General features: G+C 42.8%; 1 protein-coding gene across 2 annotated transcripts in view; it reads left to right on the top strand.

Annotated features, from left to right (window-relative positions):
- The first annotated feature begins 186 nt into the window (after window positions 1-186).
- The window catches only part of LOC149473374 (retinol dehydrogenase 16-like), a 34791-nt gene continuing 12141 nt past the window's right edge, over window positions 187-22836 (top strand). Inside the window, exons 1-3 of one of the 2 annotated variants that reach the window (XM_089680936.1) lie at window positions 202-345; window positions 3398-3527; window positions 11053-11376. In XM_089680936.1, coding sequence (XP_089537062.1) covers window positions 11064-11376 — 313 coding nt within the window. In that variant the 5' untranslated portion in view covers window positions 202-345; window positions 3398-3527; window positions 11053-11063. Of the gene's footprint in view, window positions 346-3397; window positions 3528-11052; window positions 11377-22836 lie in introns of both variants that reach the window. The other variant, XM_089680929.1, reaches the window with a different exon arrangement.

Genomic DNA, 22836 nt, shown 5'->3' with positions numbered 1-22836 from the left:
CATCTCCTGGTTACCCCTAGTGAATCTTATGCTTCCTGCCAGTTATTTCCTTATTGCAGAACTGTGGTGTCCACCTCTTTCCTTCCTACTCCTTAACATGTACGCTGAGAAGGAGTGTCTACAGCCATGACTGTAATTGCATCACGCTGTTATGTTGTATGCACAGGCCATCCCTGTCCTGTGTTTTCCTAGTTAAGAGGAGGAGGGAAATCTGACAACCGTAATAAAGTCCAGGTCTGCAGAACCCTGCCCATGAAATTTGTCCCTGAGCCTTTCACATACTTCAGCATTTTTTGTGTTGCATTTACATTCCCTGCCTATCCTCGGCTGAAGTACTGAAACAAGGTAAAGTAAAAAAAAAAATATCCTTTGCCAGTCTCATTTATTATGTCACTCTTTCTCTTAGTAATGCCACAAGAAATAATCTCAGTAATTTCTCATCGTATAATCTCAGAGTGGGGACTACTAAACTTGACCATGAGACGGGATCCTAGGTATGTCTCAAAACAAAGGCTCTGAATCTCAGGGATATCAATTTTGTTTCCCGGTGTTTCAGTAATATGCACACTTTCTCCTCTGCTCTCAGCTGTTGCTTCTTTACAGTTTCCATGTGATAATGTGGTATTTAAAATGTAACCTCTATCCCTGTTGTTAGTAATGATTTACTAGGGGTTACAAATAACCGTCCAGAGTATTGTGAGGCCAAATAGTTCCACTAATATTTAAGGGTACAAGGTTAATACCGTGTTTACCCGAAAATAAGACACTGTCTTATATTTTTTTGGGCTCAAAAAAACACACCAGGTCTTATTTTCGGGGTAGGTCTTATTTTTTAAATGTCCAGGTGTGGACAGGGGGTGCAGAGGTGAGCTGCAGGCAGTTGTGGATGAGGGTTACTATGGAGAGGGACGGTTGATGACAGTTGTGAGCTGCAGTCAGGTGTTGCAGGGGTGACTTGACAGGTGAGTTTCAGACAGGGTGCAGACAGGGGCGGACTGACAACTCATGGGGCCCCCAGGCAATAGGGGATCATGGGGCCCCTGTGTCCTTGCCCAAACTCAAAAAAGCCTATGAAAAAGGTACCAGGAGCATCTCATGGGGCCCCCTACTGACTCCGGGCCCTCTGGCAGTGCCCAAGTTTCCAAATGGTCAGTCCGCCCCTGACTGAGAGAAATACAGAGCTACCATTCCTGACTTCCTGCTTTAAATGCTATATGTATGGATGTCTTTGGTTTTAGTATTTTCAAAGTCACTGAAATGGAACAAACAAAGTCAAAGTGATTTGCATACTTCCCTGGGTAATGACCCCTTACTGACCACGGGCCCTCGGGCAGTGCCCGAGTTTCCAAATGGTCAGTCCGTCCCTGGGTGCGGATATGAGCCACAGACAGGGTGCAGGAGTGAGTTGCAGACAGGGTGCAGAGATGAGCCACAGACAGTGCAGGGGTGAGTTGCAGACGGGGAATGCAGAGCTGAGCTGTGGCTGGGGGTGCAAAAGTGGGTTGCAACTCAGCTCACCTCTGCACCCCCCCAGCCGCAGCTCACCTATGCACCCTGTCTGCAACTCACCTGACTCAATTTACCTCTGCAACTCCTGACTGCAGCTCACCTTTGCACATCCCCCCTCCCCCTCCACTGCCCTCATATGGTTAGCTAGCTTTGCAAAACACAGCTGTCAGCAGCCAGCTCCTCTCTATAGTAACTCCCATTTCAGGTCCTATCTTCCCACACAGTGCACCAAGCGCACTTACTCACTGCTCCACCTCTTCCCCACTGGCCGGCGATCACCCCTGGGGCATCGGCTTCCATGCATTAGGCTGCAGGAGGAGATGCCCCACCCCTAAACACACTGCACCCGCAGATACCTGTTCCTTCCCTGTCCCACAGTGAGTACAGAGGTAGGGAGGTTCTGTGGGAGCGGATGGTGAGTACAGAGGTAGGGAGGTTCTGTGGGAGCGGATGGTGAGTACAGAGGTAGGGAGGTTCTGTGGGAGCGGATGGTGCTGTCACTTCAGCCGTACTTCTGCGTTTTATAAGACAGTAGATATGGGTGTGTGCAGGGCCAGTGCCGGAGGTGGTGGAATGGCATTCCACCACGTTCCAGCTGAAAAAAATCCCTGATCACAACTAGGTCTTATTTTTGGGGTAGGTCTTATACTTTAGCAATTCCCAAAAATAGCACTAGGTCTTATTTTTGGGGTAGGTCTTATTTTAGGGGAAATGGGGTATAGTGGGTTATCATTACCATGTATTCGATTTATGAGGCACATGTGCATAGGGAATACCCAAACAGCTCTCTTTTCTATAATCAGTAACTTGGTATTCTGAAGACCAACTTCAGTCTCACATTAGCATTCCCATACCTTTTTGGTTTTATATATTTACATGTCATGGAGTGCTTGGAAAGGGAAAGGTTAACGTATTTTAGCTCTGTTAGGACTGCCGTGGATGTTTCAAATCCAACTGGGTTTGAAGGCAGGGTAAATGGGATACATAGAGTCATTCATGGAAAATTGCAGGGTGTGCACATCGTAGCAAAGCGTTTTCAGTTGGCAACTACCATGTCTCCTGTGGTAAGGTCAATCACTGGCAGCGTGTAGACCCCCCTCTCCTAGCAAGTGACCCAGAAAGGCAGGGATGGAGTCTGGAGAGAAACATGTAAGTATTATGTTGGTGTTTCCTGTGATTTGAAGTAGGTAACAAATGCTACAAATACATATCATGGGCAAATGCGTCAACCTACCCTGCTTCCCTGCTGCATAAATTAATAGTCAATAATGACATTTTATAACGTTTGTACACAGTGGTGTATTTAGGTTTTGTGCTGCCCTAGGCAACACAAAAATCAGACACCCCTCCCCCCTGGTGTAGAGAGCCTGACACCGACCAACACCAGACCCCCTTCCCCCCCCTCCCACGGAGAGAGCCTGACTGTGACCAACAACACCCTTGCCCCATCACCCCCCCCCACCCGAGTGAGCCTTTCACTAACCCTCCCCCCAGCGACAGAGAGACACTCACCTGTACAGCTCTGGACATCACTGCGAACGACAGTCGGGCTCTGAATACACGATCAAGCAGCCCGCAGCCTCTCTCAGATCCCACCTGGTCCCCATGCTGCATATGTCCCTTCTTCCAGGGAGCAGTGCTGCCCCCCCCTAAAAAAAATGCCACCCTAGGCAAATGCCTTGTTTGCCTTGTGGTACATACACCCCTGTTTATACACAAGTTCCAAGGAGTCCCAATGTGTAAGGCTCATTTTACCCCTGTGCCATAAAAACTGTGTATGAGTGTCAACGGTGAAACAATGAAAAGAACATGAATGAGAGATGTGAGCTTCAATGACCTGTAGCAGGCTGGAGTCTAGTAGCTAGCTAACCATTAAATTTGATTTCAGGGCCTGGTGGGGGCAGAGGCAGAAGAAACACTGCATTGGGTGCTGTCCTACATTGGGTGTGGGCCTTTGCATCCTACTGCCATCTCCTGCATTGTGCAGCACTGAGTGCCAAATACCAACCCAGATTCAGGTACTTACAATGCTTGCATTTAAAACAAATTATAACGTTTGCATGGAGTTCAGCTTTAAAGGTGTTATCTATCTATGAGAGGGAGGAGCCTGAACATGGCGGTGGGGGAGAGCGTGGAGTAACCACTCTCCGACAGCCCTCCCGCTTTACCCTCCTTAGTGACCCTGAAGCTGCGGAGTAGTTATGCCGGAGACCTACCTGTGAGAGTGGAAGGTCCCGACAGAGAGGTGGATGCCTAGTGGGGAGAGGTGATCCTGTGAGCGGGACGGAGGTCGGCTGGAGGTCCTGGATGGAGTGCTGGGTTCCCGGAGGACAGTGCGACGCGGTGATTACCACGTGACAAGCCGCAGAGCAGCACTGGGAGGAGGAAAAGCCGGCCAGCATTTTCGAAGGGAGAGAGAGGAAGCGGTGAACTGCCGGCTAGTCCCGCGGCCCCTGTGGATGCTGAGGCTTAGGAAAAGAAGACCCGGTGGAGTCCCCCCCCCCCCCCCCCTGCGCCCCCAAGAAGTGGACATGGTAAGATACATCTAAGATGCATCTAAATGCCCCATAAGGATAATCATTAGCCTGCCTTAACAGAAGACAGAAGAGAAATAGGAAGAAGGTGAATGAATGTGGACAGACTGGACGGGACTGGGGGTTGTTTGTTTGGTATTGGGAGTGTGCAGTAGTAGGGGGAGACTCCTAGGGGACTTGAATGTGCAGAAAGCAGAGAAAATAAAACGGGAAACAAGTATTCTTGAAGATTAGACCAGCGATCAAACCCATCCAATTTAACTTTATAAAGTATAACAAAGTGAAGGAATAAGAAAAGCAAGTTATATTGGTGACATGAAGAACAAAACTATTAAGAGTAGTAGGCCGAAGGGATCCCAAGTAGGTACAATTAAGAAATACACCTCTCAAGGAAATGTGACCCCAGAGAGACTCCAGGGTGCAAGTGAAAGGAGTGAAATGAAAAGTAGTATGGAAAAAAGTCCTAGAATGTCCCTGGGAATGGTGAATAGCAGCCAACAAAAGATAGAAAGAATGGAGGGGAGAGAAAAAGAACTACAAATGCCAAATAAAAAAGAAATAGCAGAAATGTTTAAAAATTTGGAAAAGTCAATAAAGCAAGAGATGGGTATAATACAGAAAGATCTGGGGCAATTGCTATCTAGTGTGGAAGAGACGGAGGAAAAAGTTAAAAACCAAGCCCAGATCATCTCAAAGTTGGAAAAATGGACATGAGGAAAGAACAAAGAAAGCTGCTTTAAAAGATGGAGGATAAAGAAAACAGGGATAGGAGATGCAATTTAAGAATACGTGGAATACCAGAAATATCACAAGGGGAAGATCTAAGGGAAATAACATGTAAAATGTTAAATAATATAATGGAGAAATCTGCTCTAGAAAATCTGCTCTATACAGCATCTTAATTTAGATGCTGTATACAGAATAGGAAAATTTCAACCAGAAAGAATTAAAGAAAAGCCGAGCGATACAATTGTAAAATTCCATAATTTTGGGGACAAAGAAGAGATATGGAAGAAGATTAAAGGAAAAGCAAACATTAAGTGTGGCGAAGTAGATATCCAGATTTTTTTAGACCTAGCAGCTGGGACTTTGCTGAGAGAAATTGTTAAAACCATTAATAGAACAGATGAAGAGACAAAATGTGTATTATAGATGGGGAACCCGGTGTGTCTAATTGGATGGAAAAATGGAATTACAGCAAAATTGAGATTTCCTGATGAGATCAGTGACTTTTGTGATAGACTTGATTTGCAGAGAGTGGCACTACCTGGATGGGAAGAAGATGGAGAATCTGGGGTTATGGGCAAAAAGGACTGGCAGCTAACTATAAGGAAAAAAAGAGATTAAAAAAGAGATAAATGGAGGGTCATGGGAGGGGGAGCCTCATGTGGGCGGAGTTCATCCTCTGGGTTTGAATCAAAAGTGGGAGTAGACTCACAAATAATTCATAGGCAAAGTAGAAGCCTAAGAGGGGAGGAAGGGGGGGGGAGGTGGGAGGAAACGGATTGGGAAAGGAGAGGAATGCGAGGGGGGGAGAGTTGTATTAAAGGTGTAAGGGAGGGTAGGGGTAAGGGGGGGTAGTAAAGTCACCACTCTGCATGGAGGGAGGAGTTATAAAATTAAAAGAAAAGAAGAGAGGGTATGGAAGAGAAGAAAAATAGAAGAAAGATGGAAGAAATACAATTTATAACTTACAATGTAAATGGGTTAAATTGTCCTGGGAAAAGATTCAGACTATTTAAGGAGTTACAACATAGAGCATCTTCAGTGGTATTCTTGCAGGAGACACATATGGAGTTAGAATCAAAAGTCAGGCTGAAATCTAGGTATTACCCAACATGGTACTATGCAGATTCCCCAATCAAGAGAGCAAAGGGAATAGCAATAGGGTTCGCAAAGAATATAAGGTTTGAGTTGAAAGGTAGAGAAATGGACCCTGAGGGAAGATTCTTGTTTTTAAGGGGTAAACTGCAAGAGATTGAGTGTACCGTAGCTAATATTTACTGTCCAAATAAGAAACCGGAGATATTTTTGAAAGGTATTTTAAAAAAGTTGATGGATTTTAAAAAAGGTTATTTGATAGTGGCTGGAGATTTTAATGTATGCATGGACCCACAGATGGATACATCTTCTAGTGTGCAGAGAGAGGGGGGTAGGTCTCTGAGACAATTGAAGAAGACACTACAGGAGTGCCAATTGGTGGATACAAGGAGAATTAAGCACATGAAAGATAGAGATTATACCTTCTTCTCAAATGCACATAAGATGTATTCGAGATTGGATTATATATTAATAGAGCATCGACTTATTGAATCTGTGGTCAAAGTAAATATAGAAGGTGGGTTGATTTCGGATCATGCTCCTGTCATAATGAAATTTGGATGGGGTAGGCGGAAGACAGGAGGTCTGACTTGGAGGTTGAATGAAGCACTTCTCCTGGATCAAGAGACCGATAAGAAGATAGAGGAAGAGATCAAGAGATTCTTTGAGGAGAATGAGACAGGAGAAGTGTCGGTTGCTACAGTATGGGAGGCGCATAAGGCTTACTGTACATAAGAGGTATACTAATCGCGATTGGGGTTAGAAAGAAAAAAGAAAGGAGAGAGAAAATGAATGGACTCTTAAAGGAACTATTTGATCTTGAACAGATGCATAAGAACAGAATAACAAAAGAGATAAATCAGAAAATTAAAAAAAAAGAAAGAAGAATTATTGATTAAGAGTTATTGATGGAAGAGGAAAGGAGAAGAGTCTTTAATAAAGTTCTAAGTGAGAGGTATAAATGGAGAGAGAAACCAGGAAAGTACCTAATGAGAGCTTTGAGGAAAAAGAATAGGAATTATATTGAAAAAATAAAGAACCCCAAAGGAGAATTGGTTTATTCAACTAAAGATATTGTTGATGTGTTTAGAGAGTATTATAGTAAGCTGTATAATATCACCCCACATGATACTATAAATGGATTGGGAAAGTCGAACATAGAGAAAAGAAAGACATATCTAAAAAATGCAGGTTTACCAAAACGTAATGAAGTACATATGAATTTTCTAGACTCAGAGATTACACAGGAAGAAATAAAAATAGCATTAAAAAGCTCTAAATCTGGGAAAAGCCCAGGGCCAGATGGGTTTACTGTGAGATATAAAAAATATAATGAATTGTTAATACCCAAACTGAAGATATATATGAATGCTTTGGGTGGAGAGATGGAGATGAGGCGGGAATCTCTACAGGCTCATGTGGTATTGATTCATAAAGAAGGAAAGGATGACTCCCAGTGTGCAAGTTATAGACCTATCTCATTGTTGAATATAGATACCAAGTTATATGCAAAGTTTTGGCAAACAGGTTGGAAGATTTGATGCCGGACTGGATACACGGAGATCAGGTGGGCTTTGTCCCAGGAAGGGAGGGCAGGGATAATGGGTTGAGATCCTTGTTACTCATCCAGAATAGTAGAAAAGGGAAAAACCTGGTAGTGGTGTTGTCAATTGATGCCGAAAAGGCATTTGACAGAGTTAACTGGGGCTTTATGATGGACACTTTGGAGGTCCTGGGGATAGGCGGCAGGATGAGAGAGTGGATAAGAAAGTTGTATAGTAGGCCTTCTGCAGAAATTATGGTAAATGGTGAGAGGTCTGATCCTTTGGGGATGTCAAATGGTACAAGACAGGGGTGCCCGTTGCCTCCATTATTGTATGTCTTGTCTTTGGAGTCTCTGTTGTCTACAATAAGGATGAATGTGGACATCAAGGGAATCCAGATAGAGAACATAAGGTGGCTGCATTTGCGGATGATCTCTTGTTCTATGTGGGGAATCCCAGGATAACACTCCCAAATTTAATGAAGAGTTTGAAGGAATGTGGGGAATTATCAAACTTGAAAATCAATATAACTAAGACGGAGATTTTGAATATTAATCTCCCAAATAGTGAAAAAGAAAAGTTACAAAGAGAATTCCCCTTTAAATGGAAGGAATGAGAGTTAAAATATTTAGGAATAAAACTTAGGACCTCATATCAGAACTTATATAATTTAAATTATATTGCATTATTAAATGAGATTATGGGGGAGTTGAGGAAAATGGGAGGAGGACTTCCGACCTGGCTAGGACGCATAAATTTGATAAATATGATATTTATACCTAAAATCTTATATAAATTCCAAATGGTCCCTATTAAGCTCCCTGAGGCATATTTTAAGATAATTAAAAAATTGATAACAAAATATATATGGAGGAATAAAAAACTAGAATATCTTATGAAGTTTTAAGCAGAACTAGAGAACGGGGGGATTTGGGAGTGCCAGATTTTAAAAGATATTATAAAGCGGTAATTCTGACAAGAATATTTGATTGGACACATAACCTAGGAGGGAAAAGTTGGGTCAAAATTGAAAATACACTAAGTGGAAGGATACTGAGTGAAATTGTATGGTTACCACCAGCACAATATAGAGAATTAGATGATAACACTAGTTTGTACACTTTGAATGTTTTGAGAGTTTGGGATGTAATGCACAAACAGATGGGATGGGATTTTAATTCACAATTAATGCCACTGAGGAACACAAAATTGTTTCCCCCAGGTCGGGAGAAGATGGTGGGAAGATGGATTAAGAAAGAGAGTGCCCAGTTGAGAGACATTATGGTGGAGGGGGGGAATTGAAGTCACTTAAAGATTTGGAAAAGGAGGGTGGAGAAGTTTTCACTAAGATAGATGAATGGAAGTATCATCAATTGAAACACTTTGTTAGGAAGCTCCCAAAACCCCTGAGACCTAGAAAAGAGTGGAATCAATTTGAGAGACTACTTGAGTCAAGGGGAGATGGGAAACACGGCACAGGAAAAATATATAAGATCCTCACTGATTTAGACACAACTACAAAGCCAAAGTATATAGTTATTGGGATAGAGATTTGGGGGTGGAGATTGATGAGGACAAACAGAAGAAAATATTTAGATTAATTCACGAGAATGTATCTATGAGAGAGGTGGAAATGAATTACAAGTGCTTGACAAGATGGCATGTTACACCGGAAGTGGAAAATAAGATGAGTGGTGAGAAGTCACTGTGGTGTTGGAGAGGATGTGGTGAGAGAGGCACGGTATATCCTATATGGTGGGGATGCCCAAAAATTCAAGTGTTCTGGAAGGAGATAGTGAATTTAATTAGGAGGATAACTGAAATTGATGTTGGTTTGGATCCAGAGACTTGTCTCTTTCATTGTACAGAGTACTCTGTGAACAAATATAAGGAGACGGGTATTTGGTATTATCTGAACGCAGCAAAGGGGTTGATACCTAAGTTCTGGCGGAAAATAGAAGTGCTGAGGGAGGAGGATTGGATGGAGAGAGTTGACCAGATCTGTAGGATGGAAAAAATAATTTATATGCAAGAAGATAGGATAGGATACTATTTGAGATGGGGCAAATGGGAGGAGTTAAAGTTGAAACAGAAGTAGACAGAGTGTATAGCAAAAATATCTCTCTTTCTTCTAACTGGTAGTGGTGAAAATATTGTAGGGTAGGTGACGGGAAGGGGGGGGGGAAGGGAGGTGGGAGGGAGGGATGGGATAGGATAGGAGGGAGTGGGAAAGGAGATTAGTAAGGAATAAAAGTTATTTGTTGGTTTTATGTGATTATAAGTGTAATATGTATTTATTTGAAAAAAATAAGTAAATATTTAAATTAAAAAAAAAAAAACATTAAGGTTTTATCTATCTTCTCAAGAGGAGGGATCTTACCCAGAGTTGCTAGAGCTTTGGATGTGAGGGAAGATATGGAAGATGCTGCCCAGATAGTAAGAATAAGATCCCTGTGTAGTAAAGTAGGGACATAGCAGGGGGATTTCTGTTGCCTTTGTAATGAAGAAGTTGTGAGTCCTTGTAATAAGGAAATAAGCAAAGCCACTGTCACCTGTTAATGATGTCAAAGTTAAGCTAGCCATAGATGGTTAAAAATTTTACAGGTTCTGCAGGGTCAAGACAAATTTTGATCCATGTACTGGCATCCCTGTTTGATTGACTTTTGTTGAATGAGAATGTATGAAAATTTGTATTGGTCAGCAGTTGCACCTATTTGGCTGCAGCTGCTGATCAGTGTATTATGACAGGTGAGAGTCCTGTTGTCAGAATTCCATGTCTCTGAGGGAGAATTTCCTTCATCCACCTCACTTGTGGGGATGGAGGAAAAAAAGACCCATTTATGACCCCCAGTTTCTAGTGTAGCGTTACAGAACTGTGTTACACATTCAACACATGAACTAAGGTCCCAGAATCTAAAAGTTTCTGTTAGGCTACGCTATAAGATCTTTTGAAGGAATTTACTGGAAATTGATGTACTAGAAAAACATGAAGTAAAATTGGAGTGAAGTAGCCATTAGCTACTTCATTTAGGTGAGGTCAACAGTGTCCCCTTATATATCCAAACTTCTGACCCCCTTCCAATAATTCAACATGAAGAGTTTAGATTAGCTATGGCCAAACCTGTGCCTTGCCATCTGTGAGACAAGGGGGTGTCTAAAATACTCTGTTAGTTTGCTGAAGCATATTAGAGCTACTTTGAATGTACACTTTGTTATACATTACTTTTCAGCTCTGAATATTCAGTACTAATAGTTTTTGGCGCAGAGAGTAATGCCCCCTCCCTCACGCTAACTCTCCTTATAACTCCAACTCACCCGCTAACCCTCTACAATATGAATCTTGTTGGGAATCATATATAAAACAAGTAAATATCTTATGTAGAAGTATATGTTCTTCTAGTCTTTGTCAGCCAAGGTTCTGTGGAGCTTTATGGTTCCTTCAAATGCTGCTTGGAGTTCCTTGACTAACCATTAATGTTTCCTTTTAATTTTGTGATTACAGCAGAGATTCCCCAAAACCTAAATTTTTTTGAAGGGTTCTTCCAGTGTGAAAAGGTTAGATAGGCTGTTTCATAAACTCCAGGATTCTTGGGTATTCTGTTTTCTATTTGATTCTACCTATATTTCTTGGGTTTTCTTGGCAGGCCTTGTCATCATGTGGCTTCTACTACTAGGGATTCTAGCTCTGTTCTATCTATACAAATGGAATCAAAAACGTCTGATCCTCCCAAATCTCACAAACAAGTATGTGCTGATTACAGGATGTGACTCTGGCTTTGGAAATTTAGCAGCAAAACAGTTGGACAGAAGAGGACTAAATGTTCTTGCAGCTTGCTTGACTAAGAAAGGAGCTGAAGACCTGAAAAAGGAAGGATCCCATAAGCTGCAGACTGTGATCCTAGATGTCACAGACAGCCAGAATGTGAGCCTTACAGCCAAGTGGGTAGCTGATATTGTAGGAGATAAAGGTGAGTGATTCGACTCTTGAATGTTGAATGACTATTACATGTTATGCAATCTTTCCAAATCTTCTAACATTACAGAAAACACCTGAAAATAGAAAAAATTAACACCTGAAAATAAAACGATTTTCACAGCTGAAACATATTAAAAATCTCAGCATATGATTTGTTTGAAACAAACATTTTATTTTTAAATGAACCACATGTGAGCAAATATTTTTGAATGATGTACACTATTCCATTATACAACATAACAATAGCTAATAATATTTAGTGAAAGCTAATTCAAAAGAAAATAATTGGACATTTATTGATACTCAAGCAGCTGTTCATAGTAACCAACCAGCTTCTATCTTCATCTTGTTAGAGGAGCTTCAGTCAGTTCTGCAACAATGAAAAGTCAGCAACTACAAAAATTGTAGCTGCTGACGTCTAATAAACAGACACTCACCTGTCCAGTGATCGAACGCCATCCTCACCCGAGCCAGTTCTTTACTGTTCTTTGGGTCCCTAGCACTGGCATGCTAACTGTGCTCAACCAGCTGTGATTCCTTCACAGCCGGCTTTACGCCATGCATGCGCGAGCCGTGTTGCACTTTGTGCATGGACACATCACGGGTCCCAGAAGGCTGTGGGCAGGGAGGAGAACTTCTGATGAGTCCACCACTGCAATCCGACAAGACATACCTGTCAAAACCAGGTACCCGCTCCCTCCCAAAAAAATGTATTCCAAATGTGGCGGGGGGGGTAAAATCAGAACTTCCCTTTTTGGATGACGTTACGCTTTAAGCTTTGGTTGCCATTAGAGATGAGCGAATTATTCAAAAATTCGATTCGGCCGATTCGCCGAATTTGCGGGAGAAATTTGATTCGATGCAAATTTATTCACCGCGAATTTAACTTATTTAAAGGGTTTCTAGGCTTCAGAGAGCCTTTATATTAGTGCAGAACACTGTACCTTTAATTTAAATGCCCTTGGAGTCTGCTGGGGAAGAGAAATAATACTGTCAGTCAGTATGACATGCAGATGAGTGCCGTCGATCTTAGAATCACCGCACACTTCACTCATTTGGGCAGTCACGGGGCACGACTAAGAAGAAGAAGAAGAAGAATGAAAAGAAGAATGAGAAGAAGAAGAATGAAAAGAAGAAGAAGAAGAATGAAAGGAAGAATGAAAAGAAGAAGAAGAATGAAAAGAAGAAGAAGAAGAATGAAAAGAAGAATGAAAAGAAGAAGAAGAATGAAAAGAAGCAGAAGAAGAATGAAAAGAAGAATGAAAAGAAGAATGAGAAGAAGAATGAAAAGAAGAATGAGAAGAAGAATGAGAAGAAGAATGAAAAGAAGAAGAAGAAGAATGAAAAGAAGAAGAAGAAGAATGAAAAGAAGAAGAAGAAGAAGAATGAAAAGAAGAAGAAGAATGAAAAGAAGAATGAAAAGAAGAAGAAGAATGAAAAGAAGAAGAATGAAAAGAAGAAGAAGAAGAAGAATGAAAAGAAGAAGAAGAAGAATGAAAAGAAGAAGAAGAAGAATGAAAAGAAGAAGAATGAAAAGTAGAAGAAGAATGAAAAGAAGAAGAAGAAGAATGAAAAGAAGAAGTATGAAAAGAAGAATGAAAAGAAGAAGTATGAAAAGAAGAATGAAAAGAAGTAGTATGAAAAGAAGAAGTATTCCAGTACAGCAAAAAGTGTATCTGCAGAGAGCTCCGCTATTTCTGACAGTTCTCTGACAGTTCCTTCACATTTACAGCGGTTGAAACATTGTATCTATTTATTTCCGAATAAAAACATCTGTATCCTAAATGGAAACAAATAGATACAATGTTTCAACCGCTGTAAATGAACTGTCAGAACTGTCAGAAATAGCGGAGCTCTCTGCAGTGACACTTTTGCCGGCTGATCGGGAAAAATTCGATTCGTGCACCCGAAGTTTGCTAAAATTCGGATTCGATGCGAATCAAATTTTTCCTGAAATTCGAAACGAATTCCACTTCGCCTGGTTCGATTCGCTCATCTCTAGTTGCCATGAATAGCTGCTCCAGTTTTGATAAATGTCCCTCAGTATGTTTCAGCTGACACACCAGATATAAACTGATGGCCACTAACTACCCAGATGACCACCATTACAGTTAGGAAAACTGTCATTTTCAGAAACAGGTCAGCTTCCTTGTTTCTCTAAGCACAGGTTTACGATAGGATTTGAATTAAAGCGGAGTTCCAGTCAGTTCTGTGTTTATTAAAAGTCAGCAGCTACATAAACAGTAGCTGCTGTCTTTTAATAAACACACACTTACCTGTCCCAGAGTCCAGCAATGTGCTCATCTATGCCATCCCTTCTCTCCTCGGCTCTTCACAACTGAGGGCACCAAGCTGTGACAGCTTGCGGCTTCACAGCAAGGTGTTCACTGCGCATGCGCGAGTCACGTTGTGCATTCTGATTGGTCCAGCAGTCTTCTGGGACCTGTGAAGATTCCCAGGAGATTCCGAGAGGAAGGAGGGGGCCGAACTTCTGGATCACTTTACCGCTCCCCCTTCCCTCCCAAAAGTTGCCAAATATGGCAGTTGAAGGGGGGGTGGACAAACAAGCTTCCAGTAAAAATCCGCTTTAATGTCATGATGGCAAGATTAAAACAAGACCAAAAGAGAAGCCATTGCACAACACGCTGACCTTCAGGGATTGTGAAAGATATTATATACTGGTCACAATGACTGCCAAAATTTAATAAAGAGAGGTATGGGATTTTGAAAAAAAAATTACACTAACCTAGCTGGATGCAGCATCAATCCGATGCTGCATCCATCCCCTTCAGACTCTGCACTGAGAACTAAGCAATCAGACACTGTCGTTCGCTTAGTTCTTCGCATACTGTGAGCAGAGAGTTGGGGACTGTCAGTCATCATCCTCTGCTCTGCCTGTCAAGTGCTCACTGGAGCATTGGACTGTGGAAGGGCAGGGAGTGGCTGGCTCTCTCTCCCAGCGGCTCACAGAGAGGATGAGCCAGCTGCTGGTCCAGGCATCTGGGTGGATCCTGACCATGTGTTTGGGATCTCTTCACAGCCTGGACCAGTTCTGTGACAGCTTGACAATGGCCTTTAGCCCGCTGTAAGCTAAAAACGGATCACAGGAGTGCAAAACTAACTGAAAGTCTGTGATCCATAGGTGAAGTATAACAAAAAGAGCTTTGGTTATACTTCTCCTTTTAAGACCAGATTGATCATCAACATGGAATGTTCTTTGCAATAATATCTCAGATAAACCGTAGTTCAGGCTGGGCAAATCCAACCTGCCTGCAATTTCTTGCCAAAGGCTGTCATCAGGGAATGAAAGAGGGTGATCAGAATGCAATGGGGGATTGATTACATCCTAGGTGTTTTATTCCAAGTGCCAGGAGACCAATCTCAAAACACAAATAATAGAAAAAACCTTCTGCGCTGCTATAGGTATAGATAGGACTATTGAAAAAAGCTGCAAACTTCTAAACCTAGCCACCACTAACACAAGGAAACAAAACAAATAAAATGGTGTTGCGCTAATATCAATAGTAAGGACACAATAATTCGAAGAGTGGGGAGGAAGAAAAAATATCACCTCTGTTTTGGGGTTAAGTATAAAGGCCTGAATCCAGACTTAATTAGGTGCAATATGAACTGTGACAAAGACAACATGAGTAATAATCAGCAAGTGTACATAAATAATACATAAAAATGTAAAGGCCTGAACCCAGACCAAACTAAGTGCAATATAGATTGTGATGAAATATAACATGAACAATAGTCAACAAGTGAACATAAATAATGTATTCAACATAATAGGACTAAAACATCCTAAATAAAAGTAAACAAAAAACACTGCAAAGAAAACTGTGCCAAAATCAAATGGCAAAAAATATCTGCAAAACTAATCATACAAGATGCATGAAACTATAATTGCATCATAAATAATACATAAAAATGTAAAGGCCTGAAACCAGACCAAACTAAGTGCAATATGGATTGTGATGAAAACAATGTGCACAATAATCAACAAGTGAACATAAATGATGTATTCAACATAATAGGACTAACACGTCACAAAAAGCACCATGCGAAGAAAACTGTGCCAAAATCAAAAAGCAAAAAAATATATGGGCAAAACTAATCATACAAGGTGCATGAAACTAAAAATGCACTTTATAATCAGGATTGATGCCAGTGAAAAATGCACAATGGAAATAAATGTGCGTCAATAAGCACAAAAAATACTTAAAGCAATGTGACATATAACAAATAATGAGTGATCATCAAAATAAACATAAGTGATCATCAAATCGGCATAAAGTCCATGTAAATAGACCGCCAACTCCAAACAAACAAAGCAACTGAAATGAATGATAGATCCGTCACCTGCTAAAATGTCTCCTCACCTGCACGCCAAGACCCCAGTGGGCCACACAGCTTTCAGGCCTCACACTCCCAGGGCCCTTAATAGATATCCAGGATGATAGAATCATACCGATCACAGGAATATGGCCTTCCTCACCGTATACCTGTAATGATTTCAGTAGTGTTGAAACTGATAATCCTTTTCACAGGAACATCAGCCTGCTCAGACGCACTCCAGAGGAAAAAGAGAGAGCATTCCCATAGTGTAGTAATTTTAAAGCAAAAACTTTAATGGATAAATGCCAAATGAACACTTACATCACATCAGTTGAAATCAGGCCTCAAACACATGTATTGATATGGGTTTATACTTCCAGAGTGTACCAAAATGGCAGCGACCATCACCATGCTCTGCTAACAGACCCACATGTTACGTCATTGTCCTATGACTTCATCAAGGTCACAGGATAGTGACGTAATGCGTGGGCCATGTTGAATACATCTCTTCTGTTCACTTGTTGATTATTGTGCACGTTGTTTTCATCACAATCCATATTGCACTTAGTTTGGTCTGGTTTCAGGCCTTTACATTTTTATGTATTATTTATGATGCATTTATAGTTTCATGCATCTTGTATGATTAGTTTTGCACCTATCTTTGGCCATTTGATTTTGGCAGTTTTCTTTGCAGTGTTTTTTGAGCACTTTCATTTAGGACGTGTTAGTCTTAATATGTTGAATACATTATTTATGTCCACTTGTTGACTATTGTTCATGTTGTATTTCATCACAATTTATATTGCACTTAGTTTGGTCTGAGTTCAGGCTTTTACATTTTTATGTATTATTTATGTTCACTTGCTGATTATTACTCACGTTGTCTATGTCAAAATTGATATTGCACCTAATTAGGTCTGGATTCAGGTCTTTATACTTATCACCTCTGTTTTGGGGTTATTTTTTCTGTCTCCCCACTCTTTGAATTATTGTGTCCTTAGTACTATTGATATTAGCGCAATCTCAAAACAAACTACATTCAGGCTTGCTGAATCTTTCAGACACTTTACTGACGCTCAATGGGTAAAACAAAGTCCAACATGTTTCAAAGGAAATGTAATCCCTGTCATCAGGACTATAAAAACTGCAGATAAAAACAGGGATCTTATGGAAGCTGGAATTCTTTAATCTTTAATATTGATTGGGCCCTGGGCAAACATTTTCTTGCCCCCAACTGTTCACTGGCTGGTTGCTAGATGTTACTGCACACCATTAACACTCATTGAGCAGTGGAGCAAGCCCAAATAAATGAGGAAGGCGGCACATTAATACACATACTACCAGAGATGGTCAGAAACTGTAGACCTACTACAGGAGACAATCAGAGACTGTAGACATACTACAGGAGATGCTTTGAGACTGCAGACATAGTACAGGAGATGGCCAGAGGCTGCGGATGTACCACAGTAGCTGATCATAGACTGCGGATGTACTACAGGAGATGACCAGAAAATGCAGATGTACTACAGGAGATGACCAGATAATGCAGATGTACTATAGGAGATGACCAGAGACTGCAAATGTACTATAAGGGATGACCAGAGACTGCAGACATATTACAGGGGATGACCAGAGACTGCAGACATATTACAGAGTATGACCAGAGACTGCAGACATATTACAGAGTATGACCAGAGACTGCGGACATATTACAGGGGATGACCAGAGATTGCGGACATATTACAGGGGATGACCAGAGACTGCAGACACACTACAGGAGATGACCAGAGACTGCGGACATACAACAGGGGATGACCAGAGACTGCGGACACACTACAGGGGATGACCAGAGACTGCAGACATAGTACAGGAGATGACCAGAGACTGCAGACACACTACAGGAGACGACCAGAGACTGCAGACATACTACAGGAGATGACCAGAGACTGCAGACATACTACAGGAGATGACCAGAGACTGCGAACACACTACAGGAGATGACGAGAGACTGCGGACACACTACAGGGGATGACCAGAGACTGCGGACATACAACAGGGGATGACCAGAGACTGCGGACACACTACAGGGGATGACCAGAGACTGCGGACACACTACAGGCGATGACCAGAGACTGCGGACACACTACAGGCGATGACCAGAGACTGCGGACACACTACAGGCGATGACCAGAGACTGCAGACACACTACAGGCGATGACCAGAGACCTTTCAGGTCAGGTTAAATGAACATCTGTACAAAATCGTCACTGAAAGTGAGAAGACTAATGCGGCAACTCATAACCCACATGACAAGTGCATCCACCTGTGGCATAGAAGATTGGGGCATCGAAACCCAGAAGCTATAAAGGACTTTGCAAAGAGAGGTCTATCTGAAGACATGAAAAGCAAGTGCACGTGTTGCATCAAAGCAAAGGCCACCTGAACCCCTCTTCCACAGACCAGTCAGAGTAAAACCATTAAACCCATGGAACTGATACACAGTGATGTGTGTGGACCAATGAAAACCATCACACCTGGCAGGAACAGATATTTACTGACTTTCATCGATGATTATTCCCGGTACACAATAACGTATCTAATGAAGCACAAAGGTGAAACATTAGAAAAACTTCAAGAGTTTGTAGCTATGACAAGCAACAAGTTTCAAAAGAAACCTGGAATAATACGCACTGACAATGGAGGGGAATATATGAATAAAGAGATGGAATCGTACCTAAAGCAACAAGGTATTATACACCAAACAACTGTACCATACACTCCTGAGCAAAACGGCGTAGCGGAAAGAATCGCACTCTTGTAGAAATGACCAGATGTATGATTTCGGACGCTGCCTTACCTAACAAATACTGGGGAGAAGCAATAATGACTGCAACATACCTACAAAACAGGCTCCCATCAAAAGCTATTGAGAGTACACCATATGGAATGTGGAATGGATCAAAACCTAACGTAGGACACATCAGAGTGTATGGCTGTAAAGCATATGCCCACATTCCAAGTCAGAAATGCTCCAAGTTGGAGAACAAAGCCATAGAAGGCATTCTGGTGGGCTACAGTGAGTAGAGTAAGGGATATAGAGTCCTTTGTCCAAAGACCAACAAGGTCACAGTAAGCCACAGTGTTTATTTTGATGAAAGTAAAGCACCAGACAATACAATTCTTGAAAAATGTGGAGAGGATTTACGTGCTGAATCGGCAAGAGACACTGACCCATGCGAAGCAGGACAAGAGCCAGAACAAGAAGTGGAACTTACAATCAACGGGCCAATAGAACGCACTGAACAACAAGAAATCAGAAGATCCTATCGAATGACAAAAGGGATACCACCCCGCAGGTTATCGTACGCTGCTAAAACACATCAAACACAGGAACCAACATCCTGGGAAGACATAGAAACTTTGCCAAGAAGGGAAGTCGATCAGTGGAGAAAAGCAGCTGAAGAAGAAATAAAATCACTTCAAGAAAATAAAACTTGGTCACTAACAGAACTCTCTCCTGGTCGCAAAACCATCGGAAACAAGTGACTGTTGCACTCTCTTCAACTAAAGCGGAATACATAGCAGCAGCACATGCATGTCAAGAAGCCATTTGGATTCGTCAACTTCTACTAGACATGGGACTGAATATGTCACAACCCACACCCATCTCTTTGAAGACAATCAGGGATGCATAAAGCTTACACACTCTGAGAAGATTAACCCAAGAACCAAGCACATTGGTGTAAGATATCATCTGCTCAGAGACATGCAAGAACAAGGGGTTATCGACATCCAGCACTGCCCATCAGAGGAGATGACTGCAGACGCACTCACCAAACCTTTGCAAGGGAACATCATTGTTTTCTACAAAAGAGACTAAATGTCATATAATTATGCACATGCCATTGAGAAGGGGTGTTGGGGATGCAACAGCATGTACTATATACGGTATTGTGTGTTAATATCACTTGACCAGTAGATGGCACTGTACACTAAGGTTACCAGTTGTGCATATCTGTAAAACCTGTTGGTTCTCTCCTCTCTCTCTCTTCATAACCAAGATGTCTGCTGTTACAGTTTGCATAAATGTTTTGTATGTTTGCAACTTAAGCTACACAAGTAAACCAAGTTCTGCCTCATCACAAGCTACTAGTGTCTTCTCTAACACATAACCAACATTCTCCCTCTACAAAGCCTCCTTCCTCACCTACACCACCTCCCTCCACCCCACCAAGCAAGCCTATTTCGTTACCCTCATCAACACCCTCTCCACCTGTCCTCGCCAGCTCTTCTCCCCTTTCAAATCCCTGCTCTCTCCCCCCCCACCTCCACTCAGCACCTCACTCACCGCCCACGAGATTGCCAATCATTTCCAAAACAAGATTGACGCAATCCGTAAGGACATTGTCAACTCACAATCTACCTCTCCACCTAGACCCCCCCTCCATCACCCCCTCAACTCTCCCCTCCTCCGACCTCATACCCGCACTGCCCCGCACCATACCTAACACCCCGCACACTATCACCTCCCCAGCGCTCCGCTCCTTCAGCCCAGCTACCACTGAGGAGGTCACTAAGGTCTTCACTGAAGCGCGCCTCACCACTTGCCCCCTGGACCCTATCCCCTCGCAGCTCCTCCAGTCACCCCCCTCCTCCATCATTCGCTCCCTCACCCACATCTTCAATCTCTCCCTCTCCACTGGCACATTTAGGGGGGCATCATCCCCCCTAAAGCAGGCACACATCACCCCCATACTCAAAAAACCCTCCCTTGACCCTACTGACCCAAACAACCTTAGACCCATCTCCCTGTTACCATTCACTTCCCAGCTCCTTGAGCGCTTGGCCTATAATCGCCTAAGCGCCCACTTCACTGATAACAACCTCCTTGATCCACTACAGTCAGGCTTCCGTCCCCTACACACCACCAAAACCACCCTACTTAAAATCACTAACGACCTGCTAATCGCCAAAGCTAATGGCCACTACTCAGTCCTCCTGCTCCTCGATCTCTCCGCGGCCTTCGACACAGTCGACCACCCCCTCCTCCTTACAAAACTGCACTCCCTTGGCATCAGGGATGCTGCTCTCTCCTGGTTATCCTCCTACCTTTCCCAATGCTCCTTCAGCGTCACCTATATTGCTGCCACCTCCCCCTCTCTCCCCTTCTCTGTTGGAGTCCCCCAAGGCTCTGTCCTCGGACCCCTCCTCTTTTCCATCTACACCTCTTCCCTTGGCAAACTGATACACTCCCACGGCTTGAACTATCACCTCTATGCCTACAACGCACAAATTTACCTCTCCACCCCCCACCTCACCCCCTCACTCTCTGCCCGCATCGCCCACCTCCTGAACGACATATCAGACTGGATGTCGCTCCATTTTCTTAAGTTAAACATGTCCAAAACTGAGCTCCTGGTTTTCCTCCCAGCCCGCGCCCCCCCCTCCCATTCTCTCCATCACTACTAGCAACGCCACCATCAATCCCACCCCACACGCCAAAAACCTTTCCTTCCAACCTCATGTCCAATCACTATCAAAGTCATGCAGGCTCCACCTCCGCAACATCTCCAAGATACGTACGTTCCTCACCCCAGACACTACTAAGCAACTCGTACACTCCCTCATCATCTCACGCCTGGACTACTGCAACTCCCTTCTCACTGGCCTACCCAAACAAACACTATTCCCACTCCAGTCTATCCTGAACTCAGCGGCTAGACTCATCCACCTCATCAACTGCTCCACATCTGCCACCCCCCTCTGCCAATCCCTTCACTGGCTACCGATTGCCCAGCGCATCAAATTCAAATTACTCACTCTGACCGAGAAAGCCATTCACAACGCTGCCCCAAACTACCTAACTGACCTCATACCCAAATACCACCCTACCCGTGCCCTTCGCTCCTCACAGGACCTCCTACTCTCTAGCTCCCTGGTCTCCTCCTCCCACGCCCGACTGCAGGACTTCTCCAGGACTTCCCCCATCCTCTGGAACTCCCTACCCCAATCCATCAGACTGTCACCTACCCTCCTCACCTTCAGGCGCACCCTGAAAACCCATCTCTTCAGGGAAGCCTACCCCACCCTCACCTAACAACCGATCTCCTCCACTTCTCCCACCACTCCATCCCCCACAGCCACTTCCTCCTGTACCACTTCCCCTCCCTCCTAGATTGTAAGCTCAAAAGAGCAGGGCCCTCGAACCCCTCGTGTATTGTATTGTTACTGTTTTGTCTCATGTTCTGTCCCCCTTGCTATTGTACAGCACTGAGCAAACCCTTTGGTGCTATATAAATACTGTATAATAATAATAATAATGTACTGTGATCTTTATATAGCCCCAATAAAGGTAGTGTGTTTCAGCTGAAACACAATAGCCAACGTTTCACCTACTGACATGCAATAAATTATTTTAAAGATGTCTTCTAACATCTGAATGTACAGAGAGAAGTATTGATAATAAAAACCCTCACTTTGAATTATGATCATCTGGTGTTAATAGACATCTTTAAATGGTTCTAAAGCCTAAACATTTTTTACCATAATGTATTCATAATGTAACAAACGATTAAGTAAATAATTGCCTCCCCCGCCACCCATACTTACCTGTGTCCTCACTCAATCCAGCACTGTGTCCATCTGTTGTGCAGCTCTCTCCTCTTCTTGCTCTCACCGGCTTTGCAGAAAACAATTAACCATTGGCTCCAGCTGTTGCCAGTCAAATCCTGTAAAGAAGGAGCAGAGGGGGGGGGGGCCATGCCTCACTGTCAATGTCTATAGATGCAGGCAGCGAGACTCCGGATTGAGCCCAAAGGTGTGCCACAACAGGAGTCTTATTTGGCACACATAGAAGAGGAGGAGCCAGTAGTGCTGATGGAACCGAAAAGAGGATGTTCAGGGACGCTCTGTGCAATTTCATCTTTAAAAAATTTACAATCACTTTAACAGCCAATTAACTGTGAAAAATGAATTACTAATCTAAAAATGCCATCAATTATCTTTTTTGTCTATTATGTTTATGGCCATGGATATACTGTATCTAAATATGTATGTATTGAAAGTGTTGTGAAAGTTAGGGTAAAGGTTGGCTTTTTTACAAGGAATAAGC

Source organism: Staurois parvus, unplaced genomic scaffold, assembly GCF_062004578.1.
Source record: "Staurois parvus isolate SC_StPar_1 unplaced genomic scaffold, SC_StPar_1.0 ptg000017l, whole genome shotgun sequence".
Taxonomy (NCBI): Eukaryota; Metazoa; Chordata; class Amphibia; order Anura; family Ranidae; genus Staurois; species Staurois parvus.
Note: the sequence above shows the minus strand (reverse complement) of the source record. Positions and strands in the feature narration are given on the sequence as shown.